The sequence below is a fragment of the Aythya fuligula genome, chromosome 18 (genome assembly GCF_009819795.1).
Source record: "Aythya fuligula isolate bAytFul2 chromosome 18, bAytFul2.pri, whole genome shotgun sequence".
In the NCBI taxonomy this organism is placed as follows: domain Eukaryota; kingdom Metazoa; phylum Chordata; class Aves; order Anseriformes; family Anatidae; genus Aythya; species Aythya fuligula.
Window position 1 is genome coordinate 1,206,837 of NC_045576.1, and position 24,484 is coordinate 1,231,320.

Consider the following 24,484-nt stretch of genomic DNA (forward strand, 5'->3'; position numbering starts at 1 on the left):
AGTGTAGCATAAACCTGCTTTATCCTATTGCCCTAAGGATAAATGTCATGTCTGTGAAGACCAACAGTTACTAGCTCCTAAATGGGGCAGACAGTCTTTTGGAGTGGGCTGGACTAGCGACAGAAGAGAGGTAGGTGCTGGGTTCCCCTCTGCCCTGGGGTGTACATTGGGGTCCCCCAGCATGTGCCATCACTGTCACTGGTAGCAAACACAACAAGCCCTCAAAGTGACGCTTTTCCACCACAGTATTTTCCACCAAATATTGCTTTCTCATATCTGCAGTACATCATAATTTGCCAATCTGTTGATCCTGATCACTCCTGAGGAAAACAAGTTGCACATTTAAAACTTCCTGAAAGGTCACGGAGATCTGGAGTGAAACTTTTGGCTCTGTCTAATATGGAAAGGCAGCTTTGATTTACGTTTGTAGCAGGTTTCAGAGGTGTGGGGGAGGTGAGGGAAGACGTTGCCGTAAATCATCCTCGGACAGAATCTCACCAGGAGATGAACTGCCGCCCACCTCTCCTGGCCTCCACTGCAGACCTGACCTGACCCTCCTGATTTGTTCTAGTGTCAGAGTTAATTTCATTTTAATTGTAATTAGGGACCGTAAATCAGAAATGACAGAGGGGAGTGTGGGGGACAGCCTGAACTATGCAGAGTGGCTGCAGCAGCAGATCGAGGACTGCGGTACTGAACAGCAGGAGGGACCTTTTAAAGGCGGGTTTCCAGTCTTTTCTAGCCTACAACAGTGTAGATGGCTCTGTCCTGAGGTTTCAAGGCAAATATCTTTGTGTTAACTAGTCCTTAAAGTTTTGTTTCTTTTTGTCAAATAGCAGCAAGGAGACTTTTCCCACAGTCCAGCAAGAGATGATGCTGTCATCCCATCACTCCATTCATTAATGGGAGATGAAAAAGTTGTACGTCTTAGCTGGTAAAAAGTCCCACAAGGGAATCCTAAAAGTGTTCTTTGTAGAACCAAGCTCCTCTTTTAAGCCCCAAGATAGCTTTGTGGTGTGGATGCACAAAGTTAGAAGAGAGACACTTTTCTCTCTGCTGCTGTTGTGGTGCATGTGAGGGGAGCATTGATGCTCTGAGACAGTAGATGTTTCTGATACTATTGGTCTTGGAGCAGATTCAGAGACAGTTTCCAAGGCACGTGCTTAACATGTGAGGAGCTGAGTGGAGGCAGACACAGTGAAATGTTGTGGTGTTTTTTTTTTTTTTTTTTTTTTGACTTGATCTCAAAATCAGATACCTGTTTTGGGTGAGCTGTTCTGCATTTGCTCTATGCAAGCTTTATCTTTGGTCATATAATGCCACTAGCTGTTCCTGGTCTGGATTCTGGATCACAAAGTAATAGCTTGCCCTGGAGAAAAGAAGACGGCTTGTTACAATTCACTAAGAGAGAGGTGCTTTTTTTTTTTTTTTTTTTTTTTTGCCTGATTGTTTTTTCATGAAGACCAGCATCTCCCCTGGTATTTTCACGTGTAGAGGACAGCAATAATTTTGTGGAGTTTTTATTTTCTCTGCAGTACTGCTGTTCTATTCCCAGCATCCTTGCTATTCTTAACATTCATTATTTACTGCCCTTGAGACACTGTATGCTCTGTCTCCTTGATTTTACTGACATTTTGTTCTGTCATTCAATGTCATTCTATGCTTGTTCTCCCCTCAATCTCACTAAGGCCATGCCCCGGCATTTAATGCATCTTGATTTCCCTGAAATACTTTGAGCCACAAAAAAACACTTAAAAGAAATTCCAAGGCATATTCAGATGGCTTTCCCTGTGTTGTGTAATTTGTACCTCCTTCTGCTTCTGAGTATCTACTCTTCACTTTTCATACCCCTTATTCTTGGCAGGAATGAAGCTCATGTATAGGCCTTCAGTCATTTTCATAATGATTTCTTCAAAGCAAACTAGACCCATATCATGATATAGAAATGCTTCTTACTTAAAACATGTACAGGTGCGTAGAGTTTTGAATGCTTAAGAGGAACGCATTTATTATGATAGTTTTTAGTAGGATGCTAGAGAAAAATGTTAGAGCAGGTGGCAAATTTGTTCATCATGATATTCTTGTCATCTTCCCAGGACTGTTTTCATCAATCATGCGAGAGCTGGCCAACATCACACATGATGGTCCCAAGTGGATGGTACTAGATGGGGATATTGATCCGATGTGGATTGAGTCTCTTAATACAGTGATGGATGATAATAAGGTAATTAGTATAAGTTAAAGAAGTGGACATTCCTTGACTGCATGGTGTGGTTCAGCCTAGGAAAAATCACAGAATCACAGAACTGTAGGGGTTGGAATGGACCTCGAAAGATCATCGGGTCCAACCCCCCTGCCAAAGAAGGTTCCTCAGAGCAGGCTGCCCAGGTAGGCGTCCAGACAGGCCTTGAATATCTCCAGAGAAGGAGACTCCACAACCTCCCTAGGCAGCCTGTTGCAATGCCAATGCCAAAATGCCTATGCCAAAATAACACCTCCTAGAATAACGCAATTATGGTGATGTTTCTTCAGATATACAAAGAAATATTGCATAAATAAAATGGTGCATGAGGAAAATAGCCCAAAGCATGCTTTCGTGGGAATTTCCCTTTCCTGTAGAACTGGTATCCTGAGTAACCACAGATGTCCTGGTCATAACTTCAGGCCCTTTAAAAATGGCGAATAGGGTCATAATTCTGCACCTTTTCTCCCACCCTAAGGGAGCCCTGCTGTTCATTCTGGTCTGTGGAAGAGAGAGGGATCATTCTACTGCCTGTTAGAAATTAGTTGCTTTGCTTGGAGGAGCTGAGCTGACAGCAACCAAACCTTAGTGCAAAGTACTGAGCACTTTTCATTCCTCTTCCCACGGGATGCATTAATCTCAGGATTAAGCTGCCAGTTTGTCTGCCATGTGCAGGTGCTGACCCTGGCAAGCAATGAGAGAATCCCACTGAACCCGACGATGCGGCTGGTCTTTGAGATCAGCCACCTGCGCACAGCCACGCCAGCAACCGTGTCCAGAGCAGGTGAGTCCTGGGCTGAGCTTCAGTCAGGGATGCTGCATAAAGAAAGCAGGGTCTGTTGCCATTAAGCAGTCTTTTGTTGGGCAACTTGGTCCCTGCTGAAAGTTCCCAACCTGGGATCACGCCTGCCTTTGGTGGGCAGAGCATGTCCCAGAAGCACATGGACAAACTGAGGACTCTGTCATCATACATACGTGGAGCTGTGATCATCTTGGAGATTTACTCTGAGCTCTCTGACTGTTGTTGAGGACAGCTTCAGCAGTGCTGAGAGAGTGCTCCTGTTGTGCAGGGCCCTGTGTGGACAGGGTGGGGTGTAGCTGGTTGTGTGAAAGTTGCTGAGCAATTCTGCTGGAGGAAAGGAATGGTCTCTGATGTGTCATGTTTTTTTTTCTTTTACCCTGGGTCTAAAGGGATCTTGTACATCAACCCAGGAGATCTGGGCTGGAATCCTCCAGTGAGCAGCTGGATTGACAGGCGAGAGATACAGTCAGAAAGAGCCAACCTGACCATTTTGTTTGATAAGTACCTCCCGCCTTGTCTGGACACCCTTAGAACAAGGTAACATCTGCAGAGTGATTGTATCTCCACCAGCAAAAGCAGGGGGACACCTGTTGCCTTCCAGACCAGCTGTGCTGTGCTGGGGCTGAGGGGCACATGGCATGGGTGGCAGGGTTTCCTCATGGCCCCTTAGAGCCTTGAGCATCACTGGCTTAACTGCAGAGAAACTGCGAAGTGAGGTCTGGGTGCAAACACTCCTGTCCTTCCTTTGTTGGCTGGGTCTGGTTTTCATCTGATTTTGATTGGTCCTGTACTTCTTGTGTCAGTGCTGCATCTCTTGGAAAGTAAATCCAGGAGATCCTAAAGAGAAGTTGTCTTGGTCTCCTGATGTATCAGGCTTGACCCAAGTCCACTCCACAAATCACTTTTCAGTAGAAATTTTAGACCATTGCTGAAGTAAAGTTTTCAGCCTGCTGTTTGGAAGCTGAGAGACAGCAGATCTCCTTTTTCCTTCTTCCCACTTTTTTTTTTTCTCCCCATCCTTCAGTGGTAATGAAGAAATGGGTGTTTGTGAGAGAGGATAGGATTGCTCTTGAAGCAGTTACCTCTTGAGTTTCTTTTCCTGATGCATTTGAAAAAAAGGAAGTCAGTATTTGCAGACATCCAGCCTGCTGGACACCAATCCAATGTATATGAAGAATTTGGAATTTTGGAAAGGCCCTGATGCTCCTTGGCTTAAGTTAGCTTCAAGGGGATGCCACCAGAGAATGCAGTTCTTGGTTATTGTGAGAGACAGCTCTCTTAATCATAATGTGATGGGGACTGGCCAAAGTAGAGTCCCAACAAACCTGAGTAAGGAAGCTTCTCCCATACTCTGCTTCCCAAACTTCCACCTTCATTAAAAAACAAACAAACAACAGCAACAACAAAAAGGCACCACGACCAAAAATAAAGAAAAAATAAGCATACAGTTGAACATGGGTGCTATCAACCACAATGAGGATGTTTCAGAAGGGTCTGATGTAGTGAAAACAGTGGCCTTGGAAATAGGAATTGGGCACCTTAATAGGGAACTGCTCCCTGTGAGACCAAGCTGGTTGCAGCTGTTGGCAGCAAGTCCACTGGACATTTCCCACTGTGTTGCTTAACATTGTGTCAGACCATGAAATCCATAGGATTAGAGCTGCAGACAGCCCTGAGCTGAGTATTTTGGTACCTTACTTAATTCAGAAATTGTAGAACTAACCTTTCAAATAGCTATAATTACTTTATGGAAGACTTCAGTGCTGCTGCATTATTAGTTTGGAATTCTGTAAGTGTAGCTTAAATGAATGTAAAATGGCAAGATGAAAGGGTTTATTTTATTACTCCTCTATTTGACCGCTTTTGAACTTGTTGGGTTCACAGGAAATCATTGCCTTTAGCAAGTCTTCCATTTTACTTCTTTCAAGAGGATCAAAGTTTTAAAATGCTTGAAACTTCTGATTACTGTTATTACTTGTGTATGTGCCAGTGCCAGCAGGTCCAAGGAAGAGAATGGGTGTTCCCTTTATTTCTGTACCCCTGAAAAAGACACACACTGAAGAAAAGTAAAATGCTAATATTCCAAAAAAGATTTTCTAGGCTTGTCTTCCTGTGTTGTAAGTGACTGTGTATCTGGACCCAATTACATTTCCTGTGCTTTCAATTTCCTTTGTCTAGGTTTAAGAAGATTATTCCCATTCCTGAGCAGAGCATGGTTCAGATGTTGTGCTACCTCCTTGAATGCCTTCTGACAGAGGAGAACACACCTCCTGACTGTCCCAAGGAGCTGTATGAACTTTACTTTGTCTTTGCTGCTGTCTGGGCCTTTGGAGGATCGATGTTTCAAGACCAGGTAAGAAGGAAGCTGCTGCTTCAGCAATCTTCTAAACAGGCTTCTTTTCCTTCCTTCCTCCCTCCCTCCCTCCCTCCCTCCCTCCCTAGTACTTTCCAAAATGTTCTTTGTCAGTAATGTCAGCTTCTTGCATGTAGATGATAATGAACTAGAAACCTGAATGCAACAATTCAGTTTGCAAAAGACCTCATTATCTGAGGTGTAGCACCAGAGCAGAAAGGCTGAGGGGTCAAGCGATAAAGGCAGAGGGTTGTTTGCTTATTCAGACTTGTTTCACTGGGGAGAAACATGAAGTTAATTTATAGAGGCATGTGGATATGTATAATGTGATCAAATTAAGGCTGATTTATCAGATGAATATATCAGTGGGGCAGTCTTGATCATCAGATTGTGCAGATAGGCATTACATTATGCAACACAAACCAGATGGTGCTTTGCCACCACTGGCTTTTATTAAAAATAAGTTTACATCAGGAATCAGTTGTCCTCAATTTGTGATAAAAGCGTGTAAGAAAGAGATGTGGTCAGTGGGGCAGGATGGGAATTACAGGTGTCCATTTAAGTGGAAGTAGACAGTAGACAGTTGATGTACTCTTTGCTTGGAGCATCTTTTTGCTTGGAGAGCCTGTGGGGCTGTTAGAGAAGCTCAAAAGTTTGGTGCCCTTTGGGTACTGAAGTCTTCAATCTGGCCAGAAGTGTTATATGGCTGTTGAGCATCTGTGCAAATCATACACGAAATGTGAAAAAGGGTCCCTCTTTAGAGGTTGTGAGTCTCTCAGGGTCTGGCAAAGGCTCTTCTGACCTTTGTCAGGACCTCTTGTCTCCCTTGTCTCACTTTAATACAGAAAAGTAGCTGCACAGCCAGTTCTCCTGCTGTCGGGGAGGTTGGGGTTGATGTTTGCAGGCACTCACCGTGAGCTCCCTCAGGGCAGCCAGCTGTTTGGTGTGTTCTGGTGTGAGCTGCTGGGCTCAGCCAAGCTACTGAGGGACTGATGTCCACACCCAGGATTACAGTGCTTGAGGACACAGCCTAGAGACCAAGATCTTCCTGGTGCAGGAGGGTTAATCAGGCCGTGTATCACCAGTCTTTAATATTCTAAGTACACTGGTGTCTGAGAGGTGGAGTAAGACAGGGTACTGCTCTCCATGCTGCTTCCCGCAGTGCATCTATCCTATGGATTAATCACAGCTGTCAGCTTCCAAATCCATCAGCTTGCTTTAGACGGGGTGGGTGTGATCCCTTCAATGATGGTGTTATTATAAGACTGAGTTTTCTCAAGGTCATCATTTAATACTGCACATTTTCAGCCCCTCGTCAGACACTGTCGCTCAAAAAGCGGGACAAGCACAGACATTTCCTGCTGAGCTGGAGCACAGCTGCTTTGGTGGGGGCTTTCTTATGGGAACACCATGAGATATTCTATAGACTTGCCCTGGGGAAGCAGGCTTGGTGCAGCCTGGCTGTCTCTTGATTTCCAAGTAATTGGAAAAGCTGCTGTTTTTTACAGCTTCCCACTGTTAACAGTAATAACGGACAAGATGATGGTGGGCTGCATGTCCGAGCACCACTGTGACACTGCTGGTGTTGGGGCCACCTTTGGGTCTGTTCCATGGTGTTGTGCCTATGCTTCAATGATGGTTTTGCATCCTCTGCTGGCCTTGCTGCCTCCAGGATGGCTTTGTAAGCTGGAGAATTTGAATGTCACTGGTTCAGAAGCAAGCAGGAGAAACGTGAGGCACCTAAAGAAGGGTCTAAGAGCGCACATGGTACCTGAAGTCCTGGACTTTGAGTGCCAGGTTGTCAGCAAGTGGCAGAGGGATCAATGTGAGCAGTTGCAATGCCTGTGTCTAGAGTTATGTTGGGCATCTGCTCGAGCTGCTCACTGTGGGTCTGTCCAGTCCCTTCTGGGAATCTGTCAAGTGATTGTATCTCCTCATCAAAGAACACCTCATCCCTAAGTCTAAAGCATGTTATCCTGATGTGGGGGTCTGCTCAGTGCTGGGGGACTGCTATTGAGGGCTCAGAGGTCGAATTCTGATCTTCAGCAGGCCCCTGTTTTGCCTGGACTATGTGGGAGGTCCCTGGAAGGATCTGACACCAAAGCTCTTACCCCAGCTTGGGCAGAGGCCTTGCCATTTGCAGATTTTGCTCAAGTGCTCTCACAGGGTCTCTTTGTATTTTTTTCATGTGCCTCACCAGTGGCCAGGAACACCTGCTGGACTGCTCATGTTTGCTTCATAGCAAGGAACAGATACATCCAAAAATGATAAGCAGCACAGCCTGAGCTAGACTTGGTGCCTACCTGGACCCTTTAAGTTCTCTTGATGGCTGTGAGAGCCCAGCTTTCCCAGTCCTTGTGGCGGACTTGACCCCTCCATTTCCCATGTGCCAGCTGGGAAATAATCAGCCTCAGTGTTGTCAGTGCAGAGTGATTAAAAAGAAAACAGCAAAACCTGGAAGCACTGCTTTTGCTTGCTCCAGCAGTACAACTGCTGCCTAATCATGGGAGCTTAAGGCTCCTTCAGCAAGCTGGTGGGAGCGCAGTTGTGTGGCAGATGGGTGCCATGTTCCCCACAGCCTAGCTCTTTTACATCCCAGGATCAGTCTCTGGCATCGCTCTGTGTGGCCCAGCATGGTTTGCAGGTATTTCTGCACTGCCAGGGCCTGGTGGGCCATCAAGCAGCACGCTCTTGCAACCTTTGTGTGGGTTGCAGGAGGAGCTGTGCACAGGCACAGCAACCCTCCGGGAGATTTGGCTTGGAGGTTGGGCTATGCAGGGCTGCTTTTGATGCTCTGTAAATGTCAGAGCGGAGAGTGTAAGGATACAGCAGTCCGAATGAAGGGAAGTCTGATGAAAAATGATCCAATATAAAATCTGTTTATTGCTCTCCATTGAAGGTGCCCTTCGTGTTGACCTTTTGCTGCTGAAATGTCAGGATAAAGAGTCTGGAAGGCTTCCTGCTTCTCCGCGCTTGTTGGTGGGTAGCGGAGCCTCCGTGTAAAAACAGATGATAGATTTGCCATTTCAAGGCTCTGGAATTAGTGGAAATCCATATAGGGTTTTTATTAAGGAAGCAGTTTGATCTGAAGACTGTTCTGGCAAAGGAGCTAGGGCTGGAGCATCTCCACCAAGCTGCTCTGTGAGGGAAGGCAGGCAGTGCAGCTCAGTGCAGATGCAGACAGTTTGGATGTGCAGGGGCGAGGGCACCCTTATGAGAAGGCTTTTAGCACTGAGGCACGTCCCTCAGCTGAAGGCTGCTCTATCACTGGTGCTGAGGAGTTAGAACAACAGGAGAATGGAGAATTAAAGTTATTCTACCTCTCTGAATAGCACGAGGCTGCAAAATCAGGGATACTAATAACCTGTTTTTAAAATCCTCTTTTTTTTTGGTGGATGGTAGCTCAGGGGACTTTACAGTGACTGTTCATTTCATTTCAAACACGTATTTCCTGATGGAGGCTTATCAGTCTACAGGCAGCGTGTTGGCAGTCCCAGTTGGGTTTCTGTCCTGGAAAAGCACGTTGCATGGCTATGGGGAGGAGAGTCCCATGGATGCCCCAGGAAGACTGTTAAAACTGACTAAATTTTGCATCCAGTATTTCACAGACATCTTTTTAACAGCAACTTTCCATTCCTTCCCCTTCCTGCTTCTCCTCAGGGCAGAATGCTGAAATACCCACTGTTTGCATGGGGATTTGCACAATATCATACAGGAGATCAGTAACAAGAAGGGAAGCTAACCACATTTTGCAAGTCCTGAACCATTGTCAAAAGCAAAAGCATCATCCCAACTCTTGCAAAATTTCAGATGCTCCAAAATCTCCCTGCGTAGAAAGACATAGCGGGGAAAGCCGAGACAGCAGATGCTTCCAGGGCAGTATGGTAGAAATGCAGCAGAGCTGAAGGGGCCTGGTCCCTCTCTGGTGTTTTTGTGTAGTGGTACAATTCTGCTTCTCCAGAAAGCTATAGCTTGAAAAGATGCCAGAAGACAACAACAAAGTATTAACAGACTGACATGATTTATGAGGAAAGGCTTTAGTATGCATGCTTTGACTAACCATGACCACAGATGTAGACGGATGTTGTGTCCTTGTCTGTTGGAAGAAGCAGGCACCAAGAATCAATCAAGTGCTCTGTTTAGTCACAGGCACGTATTTCTCTATTTCAAATTGATCCATCCATTTAATCTCAGACATACCAAGAGTGATCAACACAGAGGATGAATTATTTGGGTGAATAAAAAGGAGTGATGAGAAGAAGTGGAGAAAATGAAAAATTAGCCTTAAGAATAGGAAAAAGACTAAGATCATTAAATTCCACAGTATATTTTAAGGACCGGTCCCCCTTTGGTAGACTCAGACCAGATAACGTTCTCCATCACTGATGAGATGGAGAATCTTGATCTTGAGATTAACATATTTTTGTCCCCTCTTGTTTTGCAGCTTGTGGACTACAGAGTGGAATTCAGCAAGTGGTGGGTAGCAGAATTCAAGACTATTAAGTTTCCCTCTCAGGGAACAGTCTTCGACTTTTACATTGATCCCGAAACAAAGAAGTTTGAGCCTTGGTCTAAACTGATTCCCCAGTTTGAATTTGATCCAGAAATGCCATTACAGGTTTGTGAGCAGTGTGTAGCTTTGTCAGGAAGGAATTAATGCATTTTAGTGGTTGTAAGCGGGTGTTCTGGTGAAGTATGATGAAAGGTCAAACATTTCTTAATAAGGATGGATTTCTGCATGAGGTACTACTAATTATCCAGTTTTCTTTGCTGTGTTTTGGCTGTGAAGAGTAGTGTTCCAATGGCCTTTCAGTTATGACCTATGTACATCAGGGGCAGGCTCAGATCCACCCCAATGACCCAGGAGCGGGTGCCAGGGTGCAGGCAGAGGGGTAGATTTGGCCAAGGCGTGTGACCCACAGAAAGAAGTGGGATGTGACACAACGTAGTGACAAAGCCCCCAAGGCGCCATGTTGTCATTCTGTGCCAACCTGAAAATAGGGGTGTTTTTTATGATTTGGATGAAAAAAGAAAGTTTCTGCAGGTAGAGGATTGTGTTTGCCAGCTACGCTTTTCCTTCCTTTTAGACGTGCCAGTGGAAACAGAAGACTTGAAAAAAATTGTTACCATTTTAGAAAAATGTCTGTGGGGAGATCCAGATGCTGCTGCCAGCATCCAGCTGTCAAGGTTTCATCTCTGCAGACAGTTTGATTGTAATGGCTGGCAGAAGCTTATCATTCCCCTTCCTGGTGTGATCTAGAAACAGGGGTCTCCTCACCCTGGCTTTCCCAATTTTTCTTCTCCCCAGAACATGGCTGTGGGATTTGTGGCAGTGATGGGAATCACTTGCTTGTTATTCCTCTCTCAGGCTTGCGTGGTGCCCACTACTGAGACGGTCCGGCTGCGGTACTTCATGGACAGGCTCCTGGAGCGCCAGCGCCCTGTGATGCTGGTGGGCAATGCGGGCATGGGGAAGTCTGTGCTGGTGGGGGACAAGCTCTCCTCTCTGGACACAGATGTGTACATGGTAAAGAAGGTCCCGTTTAACTACTACACCACCTCTGCCATGCTGCAAGGTGAGGCAACAGCTGAGACATGGGATTTCTGCCTGGCAGGGCACCCAATTCTCATGATTCCAGTGGGGTTTGAAGTGGAGCACTCACTGTGGCACTTGGAGAGGAACCTGTAGGTGTGCTGCCTGTGTGGTTTGTGTGCTCTCTGCTGACAGTGTGAAACCCTGAGCTCACTGGCCCCTGGTTTTGTGGGAGATGACACTTTCGAACATGCGGATTTGAATTCTGAACACCAATGACTGGTTCAGGGTTTTGCCAAAGTGTGTGCTTAAATCTGCTGCTATTTCACAAAACACACAGCTCGTACTTGACTTGAAGTGTGTCTTTAAGATGCTTCAATTATGCCCATGCAGAATAGGGGAATAGGGTGAGATTCTTGGCTAGTATCCAAACATTCCTTAAGGTGCAATGACAGGAATTGCGTCCCAGTTAGCAAAGAGGATGGTGCTAATGGAGACATGCAAGGCTGTAAGCCAGGGATGCTGGCTTTTGGTGCTGTCTCACCTTTTGGCCAGTCTCATAGCCCTGAGCAGGGACAATAGCCTCCTTTTTCTCCTGTCTGGTCCCCTCTTTCCTTTTCTCTCAATCTGGGGTCTCCATGAAACGCCCTTGAGTTGGTAAATGGGTTGTGCTGTCTATCTGTCCACCTGACTGCCACTGTGGGGGAATGTGTGCTCATTTATTGCTGTGCGGATGGTGCGAGCGTGTGCAGGTGCTGCGATTTATACAGACAGACCTGGCAGTGCATCCCTATTTACTGTGGCCATGAGCTATGGTCTGAGACGGGCACTTTCGTTCTCTATAGAGAAGAGCAAGTCCTCTTGCTTGGGAACGAAGACGTGGCTATGAGATTAGCATTGTGAAGCATGATTTATGCTGCTCGGCATGCTTCTCTACTGCTCATTTTTTAGAGTTAATTTGTTCTTTTTTTGTGCAGTTTGTCAGTTGGCTGCTTTTTTTTGTGCCCCAGCAGGCACCTCTTTAAATTTGTAAAACATGGGTACAAAGCAGTTTTTTTGTTTGTTTGTTTTTTATTCTCCTCTTTAAAAAAGGTAAACCTTAAAGCCAACAATTGCTTAGACAAGGCGCCTGTTGGTGCAGAGATTTATAAGAAGCAGAGCATGGGTCTTTTATGGACAGCACAGGTACATGCTTCAAACCATCCTTATGGGTCCTGTGGCTCATAAACAGCCATGTCCATAGGGACAAACGGAGCCAGACGTCCCCTCCACCATGGTCTGGGGCCAATGTGGGGGATTTTTTGGTGTGTTTTGACCAAAAGCCACTCTCTATTGCATTTGTTGTTCTGAAGTTTGCTACTCTCAGCTGTTTTGCCTGGACTTGGTCTACTCCTCCGTCTGCTTTGTGCACTCTTGGACCTCTGCTCCCCCTGGAGATGCAGACCCGTCTTCCATGCACCCTTCCTCCTTTGCTTCTGGGATTCAAATCCTTTCTGCTCCAGATCTGCCTGTAGAAAATTGCAAGACCCCCCCCCAGTTAACAGGCAGCAGGCAGGAGGAATTACACTAGCAAAGCCCCATTTGCAGTGACTGTTTCTTTCAGGTGCTAATTTGAGTATATCAGGATCTCGGAGGAAGAGACGTGGACACTTTATTATTATTATGAGATATGGCTTTGAATTAAAATGCAACTTTCACGAACATGTCACTTGATCCACAGTAATTACATTTCAGTGTGATGAATCTCCTGCATACTTGTTTAACCTCAAAAAAGGCTGATTTTATATGTTAATTAAGGACTAATTAAATTTAAATTAAATGCTTATTTGAAACACTTAATTTAACCTGCTACCAGAAATCTCAAATATTATGTTTTTATTGAAGGGGGAGAGATACTCTGCTGAGGCAAGATTCATCATTTTTCTTAGCACAATTCATTCCTTTGTGCAGCAACTGTCTGTGACAAGAAATCAGCTGAATTTTGAGTAGTGGGAAAGAAAAACTCTCTGAAACGCACTGAAGCAGTAAAAAAAAAAAAAGTGGTGATTTAAAATATATATAATTCATGGTCTGAAAAAAACAGAATATAAATCTCCCTTAATAACTTCTGCACATGATTAAATGCACAGTTTTAACAAGGGGAGTTTTATAAAAGTTCCCAGTCCCATTTACGTTTGCAGGTCTTGTCTAATTACAAAAAATGCTACTTACCATGCTGCTATATGTCTGTTGACAACCCAGTCTTGTGTACATGAAACAAATTCTGCCTCCATCTTTGAAAGAGCGGTGAGCCCCCAAGGCTGAAGATGCTCTTGAAGTCAGCTCATGGGAGAAAATCCATCACATCTGAGCAGAAGAGAACTTCTGTTTGTTTTTCCACTTAGTCAGTAAAGGTTGCTCAGGCTGGAATGAATAGCTGTGAAGCATTATGCGTAGCAATACAGGTTGATTTTTATTAAATATCAGCCTGGTGTTGTAAATATTCATTATGTTTTATAATCTACAACATATAACCTCAGCCTCCTGCTAAAACAAAGTAAAATCTTCCAAAACTTTGAAACAAGAAACTTTTCTTTGCATCCTTTTCCTTCCTCGTGCATGACCCTACTGACAATGGGGTGGTATTTTGGCAGCTCATGTTCGAAATCAGTCTTGTCAAATTATCTGGAGATTTGGGTATTTCTGGGGAGGGCATCAGGGAACTTGTGCATCCTTGGTTAATAAAATTAACATATTATTTAATTTGTCCTGATGATATCCAGGAATTTGCCCCTCAAATCATGGATTCCTTTTGCCTAAGAGAGGGAAAATGCATCTACTTTCACAAAACCAGTGGCATGATATAGGTCAGAATAAACCCAGACAGTAAGATTTAGTTTAAAAAATGATGCAGAAGGGATTCAGAGTCTCAATCTTGCTTTTGTTTGATCTGAAGTAGATCTCTTTTGTAGCAGGCTATTAGCTTGCCATATTTTGTTTGAAATAAGGAACATAGCTTTCTGGTTTGGGTTGATTTGGACCAAAAAGCTGCCCAAAGGTCTCTGCCAGCCCTGTGCAGGGCTCCCAGCAACTCTGCAGATGCAGCTCAGGGGCAGCCACTGTCCTGCTGGTGAACAGCATCCTGCGCCAAGATCAACTGTTCCTCCGAAAAAAGCAGCAACCATCTCTCCTTGTGCCAGCTGCGGGGGGCCTGGGGCTTTCCCCTTTGCTGTGAGAGCAGTCCTTCCCATCCTGTGCACTGCTCGGCTCCTTGGGGATGATGCAGCTGCACGCAGCACAACATGGAGCTGGGGTGGGAAGCCTTTTTTTGTTGTTCTGACATGAACCCTCTGTTAGTTTAACTTTGCATCTCTGCCTCCATACAGGTGTGCTTGAGAAGCCTCTGGATAAAAAGGCTGGCAAAAATTACGGCCCTCCGGGTACAAAGAAGCTCATCTATTTCATCGATGACATGAACATGCCAGAAGTGGATCCTTATGGGACAGTGCAGCCCCATACACTCATCAGGCAGCACCTGGACTATGGTCACTGGTAGGAGGCTGCTTGGGCTGCATCATCCAAGAACTTTTTGTTCAGCTCCAGTCTTTGGGATGAAGTTGAAGTACAGTTCTCCCTTCCTGGCCTGCTTTTGCCATTTCATATTTCTGGGGTTGGAGGCTGATGGGGACACACTCAGGTCTTTTCCTTTTCCCCAGCAAAGCAACTCACTTGCTCCCAGCCTGGTTGAGAGGTGCTTTGCTCTGCTCCTGGCATGCTTTGGGGCTGTGGTCTTGATGCAGAGCCTACAAGAGGAGTGCGATGCTGTGCTTTGATGCCCTGCAACACTGAGATCAGGGGAAGGCAGTGGATCTGGCCTCTGCTGGGATGCAGCCTCCCTGCTGAGCCCCTGCTGTGCACACCTGATGTTTTCAGGCAGGCAGCAGCAAACAAGTGTTTTCTAGGCAGAAGTAATTTGAAGAAAAAGAAGTAATGGTGCTTGGGCAGGGGATGGGTGCATTTTACATGGTAGCTGGTAGTGCTGTGAGGGACAGGAATATTCTCATCTCTCTACATGGGGAATACCGGGCAGGGAGGTGCAGCAGCATCCAGCTTCTTAGCCATGTGTGCACCTGAGCTTGACCAAAAGCTTTCTTGGTATGAAGACAGGCAGAAATTCAGGACTTCCTGGGTATAGAGACAGGCAGAAGTTTGGGGCCATGGGTGTGGGTGAAGCAGGAGTGGGGCAGAGAGACGTTTCTGCTGATTGCACAGGTCAGAGTGCTGGTGGCACACAGGATGCAGTGTGGCCCCTCCTGGGCATGTCTGGGTTTTCAGCCCACAGTCTTAGCAGTGCCCATAGGATGTCACATGCGTAAGGGCTTTGCTCAGAACTTCTTATCAGCTACTAAATATTAGCTACAGGTTGTTGAAGCTGAAAGATTTCCAAAAAGAGAGCAGGACTCCTGTGTGTCCCAGGACAAGGCTGGACACTGCCTTGGCAAGGTGCAGGGTTGGACCTCCAGCTTCATTGCAGCACTGAAGCCAATCTGGACTTCAGCAGTCACCCAGCTGCTGCTTTTGTTTTGCCCAAAGGTACGACAGGACCAAGCTGTCGCTGAAGGAGATCACAAATGTGCAGTATGTATCATGCATGAACCCGACTGCTGGCAGCTTCACTATCAACCCACGTCTGCAGGTAAAGCCCTGTTCAGGGTCAGGCACATTGCTGATTTTATTTCAGTGGGTTATTTAAGCGTGAAGCCAGAGGAAAACCAGTGGCAGGTGCTGCTTTTGTTTTATCAGCAGAAATTGCATGTTTCAGTGGGGTGACCATAAATCATAGTAGTAAGAGATCTTGCTCCCTTATTGTTTTTCCTCACGTTCTGCTGCTCCGTCAGAGGAAGCAGTCACAGGTTGCCAGCCAACTTAGCACCTACTTTTGGGACAGTGTTCTGGTTCATACAGATTTTGCCTTCATTAGCTAGTATTTACCTCTGGAGCATAGCTCATTAAATCCTTTTGGTTTCTAAAATTTCTGATGGAGCTGGCAGTATATTCTCATTAAAAAGAAAAGAAAAAAAAGGGAAAAAAGATACGTGACCAAGCGTATTGATTTTTGGGAGCTGAGAGACTTGACCTTATTGGTAATATTCAGTACCGATGTTATTTAACCCTCCCTCTGAGGCAGGAGGTGTCAGTGGCAGCCTGTGACAGGGGGCAGAGACTGATGGAGGCAGCCTGGCTGTGCCCTGTGCCTGCGGATGAACCACTGAGTGGTTCCTGTGGACCACTGTGGGACACAAACAGCAAGCAGAGGGACAGTGCACTTTCCAGCAGTATCACAGTTTCTTGGAGAAGCTTCATGACTAGCGTCAGCCTAAGCCATTGTTCCTTTTAGCTGCTCTGTGGTGTTAATAGGAAGCATCCCATGGCTGGAAATGGGCACCTCCTCTGGGGAATGAGTCCCACATCAATAAGGGGTATTCTGGGAGATGGCACCTTCCAACACACAGCGTGGCTGTGGCCATCCTTTTCTGAGAGGGGAGAGGTTTTCTGGGATGCCAAGTGTGACTGCAGCCTTAGTGCCAGGGAAGAGGCCAGGGGCTGTGTTTGGTAGATCAGATGAAGCCAGGAAAATCAAGGCTCAGGGAAGCAGGCTCAGAGTGAGGAGGTGAATCCAAATGGGCTGCTAAATATAAACACCTTTACTGCTAGGTTTATAGGGCTGTAACAAAGGTTCAGGTAAAGTCTATTGAATTTGAAGCACTGAAACACAGTGTTTGAGAAGTGTCTAGGCTCTATTGGCAGATGGTGAGACCATCAGATGGACTGAACTTCTCACCTAATAGCTGTGAAATGCAGTTGAAAATCTCTCATTCAGAGTGCAAGAAAGAAGTCACTTGCCAGTTTTTATCTGGAAATGGCCTTGTTCTGGGTGGACAGGAAGTTCCCAAGTGCCTTTTGATGGAGAGGTGGTTGCCCAGCTCTCTGACTTTTCCATCTCTTCCTTTCTTTTCCTCAGCGTCACTTCTGTGTCTTCGCCCTCTCCATCCCTGGGCAGGATGCCTTGTCCAGGATTTACAGCACCATCTTAATGCAGCACCTGACGAGTGGGAATTTCTCAGGGGCTGTGCAAAAATCAGCTCAGCAGCTGATCTCTCTGGCCCTGGGCCTGCACCAGAGAGTAGCTGCTACTTTTCTGCCAACGGCTATCAAGTTCCACTACATTTTCAACCTGAGAGACTTCTCCAATATCTTCCAAGTAAGTGCAGTTGTCACTGGAGTTGGTTTTGCCTTTGTAAGTCTCAGTTCTACTTGTGGGGGCATTAATGGCCCTGCCCTGCTATGGGAAGTGTTTTTATTGTACTGAAGCAGGTGGAGAATATTTAGTGGGCTACTGACTATGCAGACGGGGGAACAGTAACTATCTCAGCTGCCCTGGCTGGGGCCAGTACCGCATGTGAGTCTATACTGGCACATCCTTATATTTTCTCAATGTTCATGTACTCAGCACATGCATGATGGATGACATTTAAAGAGCTGATAAATAACTCAGTTGAAAGTCAGATCACAGTTACTGAAACTGAATTACCACCAGCACCAGTTCTCAACCAAGTAAAAGTTTCCAATCTCAGTTGTTTGGCTTTAGAAATGTTTTCTTCTAACAGTGATAGATTTTTTTTTCTAAAATCTCATACTTTGAAGCAGTATGAGAGTTCAAAGAGCCTTTTAGAGCTTAAGATTGATTAATAAAGTTGGAGAAAGTTGTCAGCAGCAAAATTAAGAGGTTCAAATCATCCCAGCCTGTTGTACAACCCCAGTTTGTAATTTGTTCTGTCCTTGTTAATGTTTATTTTACTAAGTAAGTAATAAAGGCTCAGTGCCTTCTGGTCTGGTCTGTTAGGCTGGAGTTGCAGGAATGATAAGCAATGGAAATCTAAGAACAGGAACTTGAAAAAAATAATAACCCTATTGTATGAAGGAGGAATCATCACCAGTCTATGGCTTTGGGTGTGGGTCATTTAAAGTCCTGGTTTCTAGTTAACCTATGCTTTGAGAAGCAGAAAGAGAGAGAAAAGAAGCATTTAGATGGGAAAATTTAAACTGTGGTCTGTTTGAAAGGTGTTAAAGTTTTGGGATATTTGAAAACATCCTGTCACATCTAGATGCCAGGACTCTGGGGTAGGGACAGTGATAGGAGCTTAGGTGGCTTTTAGTTTAGCTGCTGGAGGAGGGGAATCTGGCTTCTTGGTTTTGTATTTATTTTGTATTTATTTAGATGGTAGTTCTGTTTTTCTTGAAGTCCTTCGTTATGGTATTTGCTCTCGATATTTTCTTACCTTAAGTATTTTAAGTTTTTTGAGATCTACTGATTTCATGCTTAGCTCCGCTGGAACACAGTTTTATTCCTGAAAGTGAGTGTGAAAGAAGTTCTGGATTCTGGGGGTGCATTTCCATGTGCTCCATTCATTATATCTTCACAGACTTACAGTTAATTCTGAAATGACCTTTGGAGGTCTCTTGTCCAGCCACCTGCTCATGCAGGGCCAACTTCAAAGTTCCTGGCTCTGAAGATCACACAACTTCCTTGGCTCTTGCTGTACTGTTAAGCTCACTCTGTTGTGTAGCTTATATATCTTTACTTTAATCAGAATTTCCTTTGCTGCAATTTGTGCTTGTTGCCTATAATCCTTTTGCCATGTACCTCCAAAAAAAATAAGGCTCAGTCTTCCTCATTATGACTACCTCACTAGGTAATCATACATGGCAGTAAGATTCCCCTTTACCTTTTCCCTTTCCTGAACAAACTCATTTTTCCGTGGATTGAACTTCCCACAGCTTTTCTCCAGCCTGTCAAGGTCCCTCTCTTTGGGGTAATAACCTGTCTGCTCAGTCAGTGCCATCTGCAGATGAGTGTGGTCTGTCCCACTGCCCTGGTCACGGAGGAAGATGTTATTGCCCCAGTACCAACCCCTGAGGAACACTGCTGGTAGCTGGCCTCCAGTTAGACTTAACAACATTGGCCTTTGAGCCAGTTCTCCACCCATCTTGCTGCCTACCCATCTGGTCTGTGTTTTCATAGAATCCTTGATGTGATGACATCTGAAAACAAAATAAAAACCTACCACTAATAAAGAAAAACAGGGTCATCCGAGTTTCCTTACCCTTTGGGAAGAGAGCGAATCAGTGAATGTGAAGTTTGTAGGTCAGTGTGTAATGCCTTTTTCAAATTCCTTTTAATCCCAGACAAACAATCAAACACAGAATGTGTAATAGCTGCATATATAAAAGGCGTTTGGGGATTGCTGTTATACCAGCTATGCTGTAATTATACACACAGCCGATGATAACTGTTAAAGGCACAAAACATATGCAAATTGCAGCTCTGGAGGAGTCAACCCTTGGAACGTGCTGCCTCTGTACTTCGTTATTGAAGGTTCTGCACAGGTCGTTAGCAACAGCTCCATTTACAATCTGTCCAATGGCTCTGTCATTATCATACCATATTAGATATTAATACAGTACCTAAACATTTAAGTAGGGCCTTGCAAGCCCAGCTTGATTCCCTTTGTCAAAACTGCCTGACAGCTCTTATGACAAGGAGTCCTATGCTAATTGTCTCATTACAAAATGCTTAAAGAACCTGTACCTTAATTGTTGCAGCTAATGAAGAATGAATGAGTTTGAACCTAGTATGCATTTCAGTGTTGCACACACACACACACAAAAAGGAAGACTACCCAAAAGCAATAGTCAGCAGTAATTCCTTCTGACAGACAGATACAGGAACTTGTTGCTTTCATGTTTGCCCTTCTTCACCCACCAGCACCTGGCCTGCTCTGGTCAGGCTGATGTTTGCTTTCCTTAGTACGAGGGTTCAGCTGTAGGTGACTCTAGAAGGTATTCACTACAAATGACAGCAGAATATCACAGAGGTCTGGCTAGGCAAATAAAACTTTGTGAAACCGAAGGGAAAAGAGCTGCTTATAAACCCAGGGGTTGAAGGCTTGGCTGGGAGTGGTGGGTTGACTTCACCAAGCAAAGTTCACATTTGTCCTGACTAAGCTGAAATGTCCATTTCTTGGGATGTGAGCATCTTAGGTGGAATTCCTCTTTGCCTGGCTAGTCAGCAGAGGGAAATGGGCATTTTTGTGTGTCAATCAAGCTCAACTCATCCTGGGAGAAAATAGTGGAAGAGCTCAGAGGAACTCTGGTTCTGAAGTACCCTCTTCATCAGTGGTGAAAGGAGTCTGAGATGACTGTTCTGCTGTCAGACATTGACACTGTGCAGATCTAAGGAGGGAACTGGCTCCAGATTGAAACGCTCAGCTTCAGAACTGTGAGGATAACTAGGTTCATGCCAGGCTGGGGAGTGCAGCCCAGTTCCCTCAGCCAGGGGCACAGGTGTGGTTTCACTTGGTTGCCCCAGTGTGGGTGTCTGTTGCTTTCTGAAATGTCAGGGCATCCCATCTGGGTTCTGGGGTGTCTTCCTGTGTTGTATCAGCCAAGCCCATGTGGATGTCTTGCCTGAACCATTCCCGGTGAGGAGAGACTGGAAATCACTGAACCTGATGAGTCTTTGGGTTCATCATCATTACCTGTAGCTTTCCCTATGTAGCAGGTCCCGGCTGTGGTTGAAGCTTTGCCTTGCCTTTCTGTGGTGCCTTTTCTTGCCTCTGGGTCCCACCTTGCACTGCAGAGTTAAATTGATTGATACGGTTGAGGCAATTTACCCTTGATTAAAGAAGACAGGTCTATGCAGTGACAGAGTGGTGGATTATGCTTTTTAAAAATATATTCCCTGCTGGCTCACACCAGAGGAAGCTTTGTTGCTGTCTTTCTTTACATATGAAAGGGTTACCATGGTATTATGCTCTAAATTATATCTGTCATCTCTAAAATAATCATAGACTCAGCAGGGTTGTATTTTGCTTTTTATTCCCATTTACAACAAGATTTCCAGGAGCATGTCACATTAAGATCCACGGCAGTTGAGAAGAGATGGCATCTCCCAGCCTGGCTGCACGATGATAGTGGTGGTTCCATCGTGCCTAGCTCCTCTGCACGGGCCCTAGCAGCTGGCAAACTTCACCCTCCTCGGCACAAGGGAGGGATCTTCATACATACCCATAACTGAATTTGCTGAAGCTTCAGCCTCACGAGCACCAAAATGCACCTTACACATGGTCTGCTGGTGCATGCTGTGGTAGCCAGAGAGCGGAGACAGCAGAGGCTGTGAGACCAGTGCAGGGTTGGTGGTGGCACCTTTGTGTTGTTCCTCAGGCTGGTACAGCTGTGGGCCTGACTTACCTTTGGGCTTGGTCAGGATCTGGTCATCTGGGCCCACATTTGCGATGCTGAAAATTTTGCTTTGCCAAACTATCTCAGATGCTCATTTGTCTATCAGTGTGCTCTGAGCTGGTCTGGTTTCAGAGCTTCCCTCCCCTTCTGTCTTGCCTTCTGTCATTTCTATTCCTAGGAGAGATCCAGACTCCAGCGGGTGCTTATGCATTATTCCATCAAATGCAGCATCACAGTATAAGGTGAAAATGGGGTGGTTAGGGTTTGTCAGTCCTCCCTGGTTAACATGCTTAGAAATTGGTACAGTACCTTTAAATAGGACTCTGGATTGATGGCTAACATCCTCTTTATTAATGTCATGTTCATCGCTGTTTTCGTGTCAGAGCTGTAACACGACAGTGCCGAGGCTGCCCCAGGAGCCCCAAGAGTAATGGCAGGAAGGGAGGCGGGCAGGGTGCTTAGCCCAACAGTGCAGGATGGCTGGAAAGGGGTAACTGTGCTGCACAAGTTGTTATTTTAAACGTTATTGAGGTTGCAAAGGGAAAAAGTAATTTAATTTTTTTTTATTGATTTATTTATTTTACCTTTTCATACCTGAGAGAACTCGTGCTTTGTCACCTTCTGATCCGTGGAGCATGTTAGCTCTCTCTTCACACTCACCTCTGTGCTTTCCCTGCCTCCAGCTCCAAGCCCAGCGGGCAGAGGCTGAGCTGCACTTCCTGGTGCTTCACTCCCCTCTCTTGGTTGCAGGTTGCTATATTAGCAGCAATTCACCCTGCTGGCAGGCAGCTTTACAGGGTGCAAAGTTGAAGAAGTGCAAAGAATTAACCTCTTGGCAAACACAGTGTCTAGACTTCATGTTACATTTATTTGCACCCTGATTTCTTGACAGCTGTTGTAGTCTTCTGGGTTTTGCAAGAATGGCTCAAATGTCTCTGGTGCTGATACTTTTATTTTTATTTTAAATCAAACATTCAGGTTCCCTATGCATGTGGGTTTTATTGTGTCCTAAATAGGAATATGCAAACAACTGCTTTGACTTACCCAAGGTTGTCCTGTACGTGCAGAGCCCTCTTCTGCTTCTATTTAGGCTGTCTATGTGCAATCTATTTCCGTGTAAAGATGAAGCATGCATACCTCTGAGACCAAGGAAGGCTTCTGAAATTTTGGGTAAACTGATGGTTGTGGAGGGGTTACAACTCGAGAGGTGGCTGGAGGGTGAATGTGCTAGATGGTTTCTGGAGACCATTCCTGGATGGAAGGTGGTGATAACACTGGGTTTGAGATGAGTGTGTGTGCTTGCACTCATTAGTGGAGCTGCAGTGGGTATTGTCCTGCCCCAGCCCTGGGTGGCCAACTGCCCAGAAGAGCTGACGTTGTGAAGCACAAGCTGACCGATGCTTGTTACTGCTTGCAGAGCTTTGATGGGTAGCAGAAATACCTCAACACTTCCCTCAAAGCAGCCATGGTGAGTGCAGAGTGTTATAAGTTGCCCCCTTAATTAATTTTCAGAGAGCATTGCATTAAGAATAGAAAGGAATTTATTGAGTAAGCAACAGCAAGCAAAACAGCACTGGGCAGCCGGGGAGGCTCGGCTCTGCCAACGGCACGCACCTCACCCCCGCCAGGGTCCCTTTTTATATCTTGCTAATTCCGGGATTACGCAGCACATCCTGGTATATTCTGCGACTGCGCGCACTGTTGCTAGGGGGTCGTCTCTGTCCCTCTGGTGGTCGTGAAGATGAAGGCCGTAGTCTTCCTCGGCGTTGTGGTTCAACTTCTTTTTTTATTTGGTCATGTTGGCCCAGCGTGAGACAGGAAGGCAAGAAGTTGATACACTAGTTTAGCAACTTATCAGGAGATGGTTACATGAGCTTTGCAGCAGTGTCTTTGAACAAAAGAGGCAACTGAGATGCAGAAGGAGAGAAGGGGAGGGGGTTCTCTTTTTTGTTCCATTAAGCAAAAGAATTTTCATAGTGTCTAGCCAAGCATTATACAGCTCCTTACTTCAGCAGGGAGTTTTCACAACTCCCGTTCCTCAAACAGAACTCCTTGTTTTTATAATACAAAAGACGATGAACAAACATTTATTGTGTATTACACAGAGCACACCAGGGACAGGACATGTTCCCTGGCAGGCTGAAGGAATCACGGATGCTGTTTGCTCTTCTTTTCATGGAGATTGTGGAAGGAGACGAGTCACAGGTGGGGGTCAGGCCCTGCCCTGCAGAGCCGTGCCAGCCTGTCTCCTCAGCTGCGGTGGGCATAGTGATGCCTGACAGAAACATGGCAGATGAGTCGTGCTGGGATGATTAGCATATTTCCTGTTTCCATGCCAAATGCGCATCATCTCCTGGGGTGATTATTAAGCTTGTGAGGAGCCTGTCTTTCTGGATTACCACATAATAAATCCTCATGGGATCGGTCTCAGCTGGAGGGTGGCTCTTACCCTGCAGCCCATCCCTGCACTCCTTTGCAAGGTGCTGGGTGAGCCCTTAGACCCTGATGGCACAGTTGGTCCTCTGAGCAAAAGCCTGTTCTGCTGTTTTGCTGTCTTATTTTGGATGTTGGGATATTTGGTATGGTTGCCTAGAGAAGTCTCCACATGGTGGAAGACTTCCTAACCACTTTCTCGCCATTCTGTTCAGGAGCAGGAGCTGAAAGGTTTGGCTGAGGACTCAGCGGCCAGATGGGTAAAACTTACATTGGCATGGCAAACAGCGGTTATCCTTTCTTACACCATGTTGGCACCACATCCAGCACAAACACAGTGACCCACAACCACGCATCCACCATGGCCCGGCTGTAGGCTCTGTGGCACCTGGGGGAGGCTCAGCCTTGTGTGCAGAGCATCCCCATCGCAGTTTGGGGTTGCAGCTGGTCGTGCTGGAAGAGACTGGCAGCACTGGTTTCCAAAATGAGGAAAGGGGAGATGTTTGGCCATTAAATTAATAAATTCATTAAAGATTATTGAACTGTGGGTTTTCTTCCCTCTTAAGTAGCCTTATGTGTGCTTGCATAAAGACCACAACATCTTTTGTGGCTTGAAGTGTCTTTAGAGAGACTGAGTGTTTTTAATCCTAATTTTAATCAGTTTAGGACCTGAGAGGTTACACCTTAGCCCTTTCTCTTGTCGAGTTGTCAGCAGTTCTATCACTCATTTTGTTTCTGAAATAAATAAAATAACAATTTGGCAGCTGTAATGACAAATATGAAACCCAAATGATTTGAGCCATGGGCCAGTGGGAACGAGAGGGAATGCTTTACATTGCT

The 24,484-nt window shown here is 45.6% G+C and overlaps 1 protein-coding gene across 1 annotated transcript in view; it reads left to right on the forward strand.

Moving 5' to 3' along the window:
* The window catches only part of DNAH9 (dynein axonemal heavy chain 9), a 194,174-nt gene that overhangs the window by 50,270 nt on the left and 119,420 nt on the right, over positions 1-24,484 (forward strand). Inside the window, exons 32-40 of the mRNA XM_032199711.1 lie at positions 2,097-2,224; positions 2,918-3,026; positions 3,434-3,581; positions 5,223-5,397; positions 9,842-10,015; positions 10,766-10,973; positions 14,296-14,461; positions 15,503-15,605; positions 16,932-17,171. Of these exons, the coding sequence (XP_032055602.1) occupies positions 2,097-2,224; positions 2,918-3,026; positions 3,434-3,581; positions 5,223-5,397; positions 9,842-10,015; positions 10,766-10,973; positions 14,296-14,461; positions 15,503-15,605; positions 16,932-17,171 (1,451 nt within the window). The remainder of the gene's footprint in view (positions 1-2,096; positions 2,225-2,917; positions 3,027-3,433; positions 3,582-5,222; positions 5,398-9,841; positions 10,016-10,765; positions 10,974-14,295; positions 14,462-15,502; positions 15,606-16,931; positions 17,172-24,484) is intronic.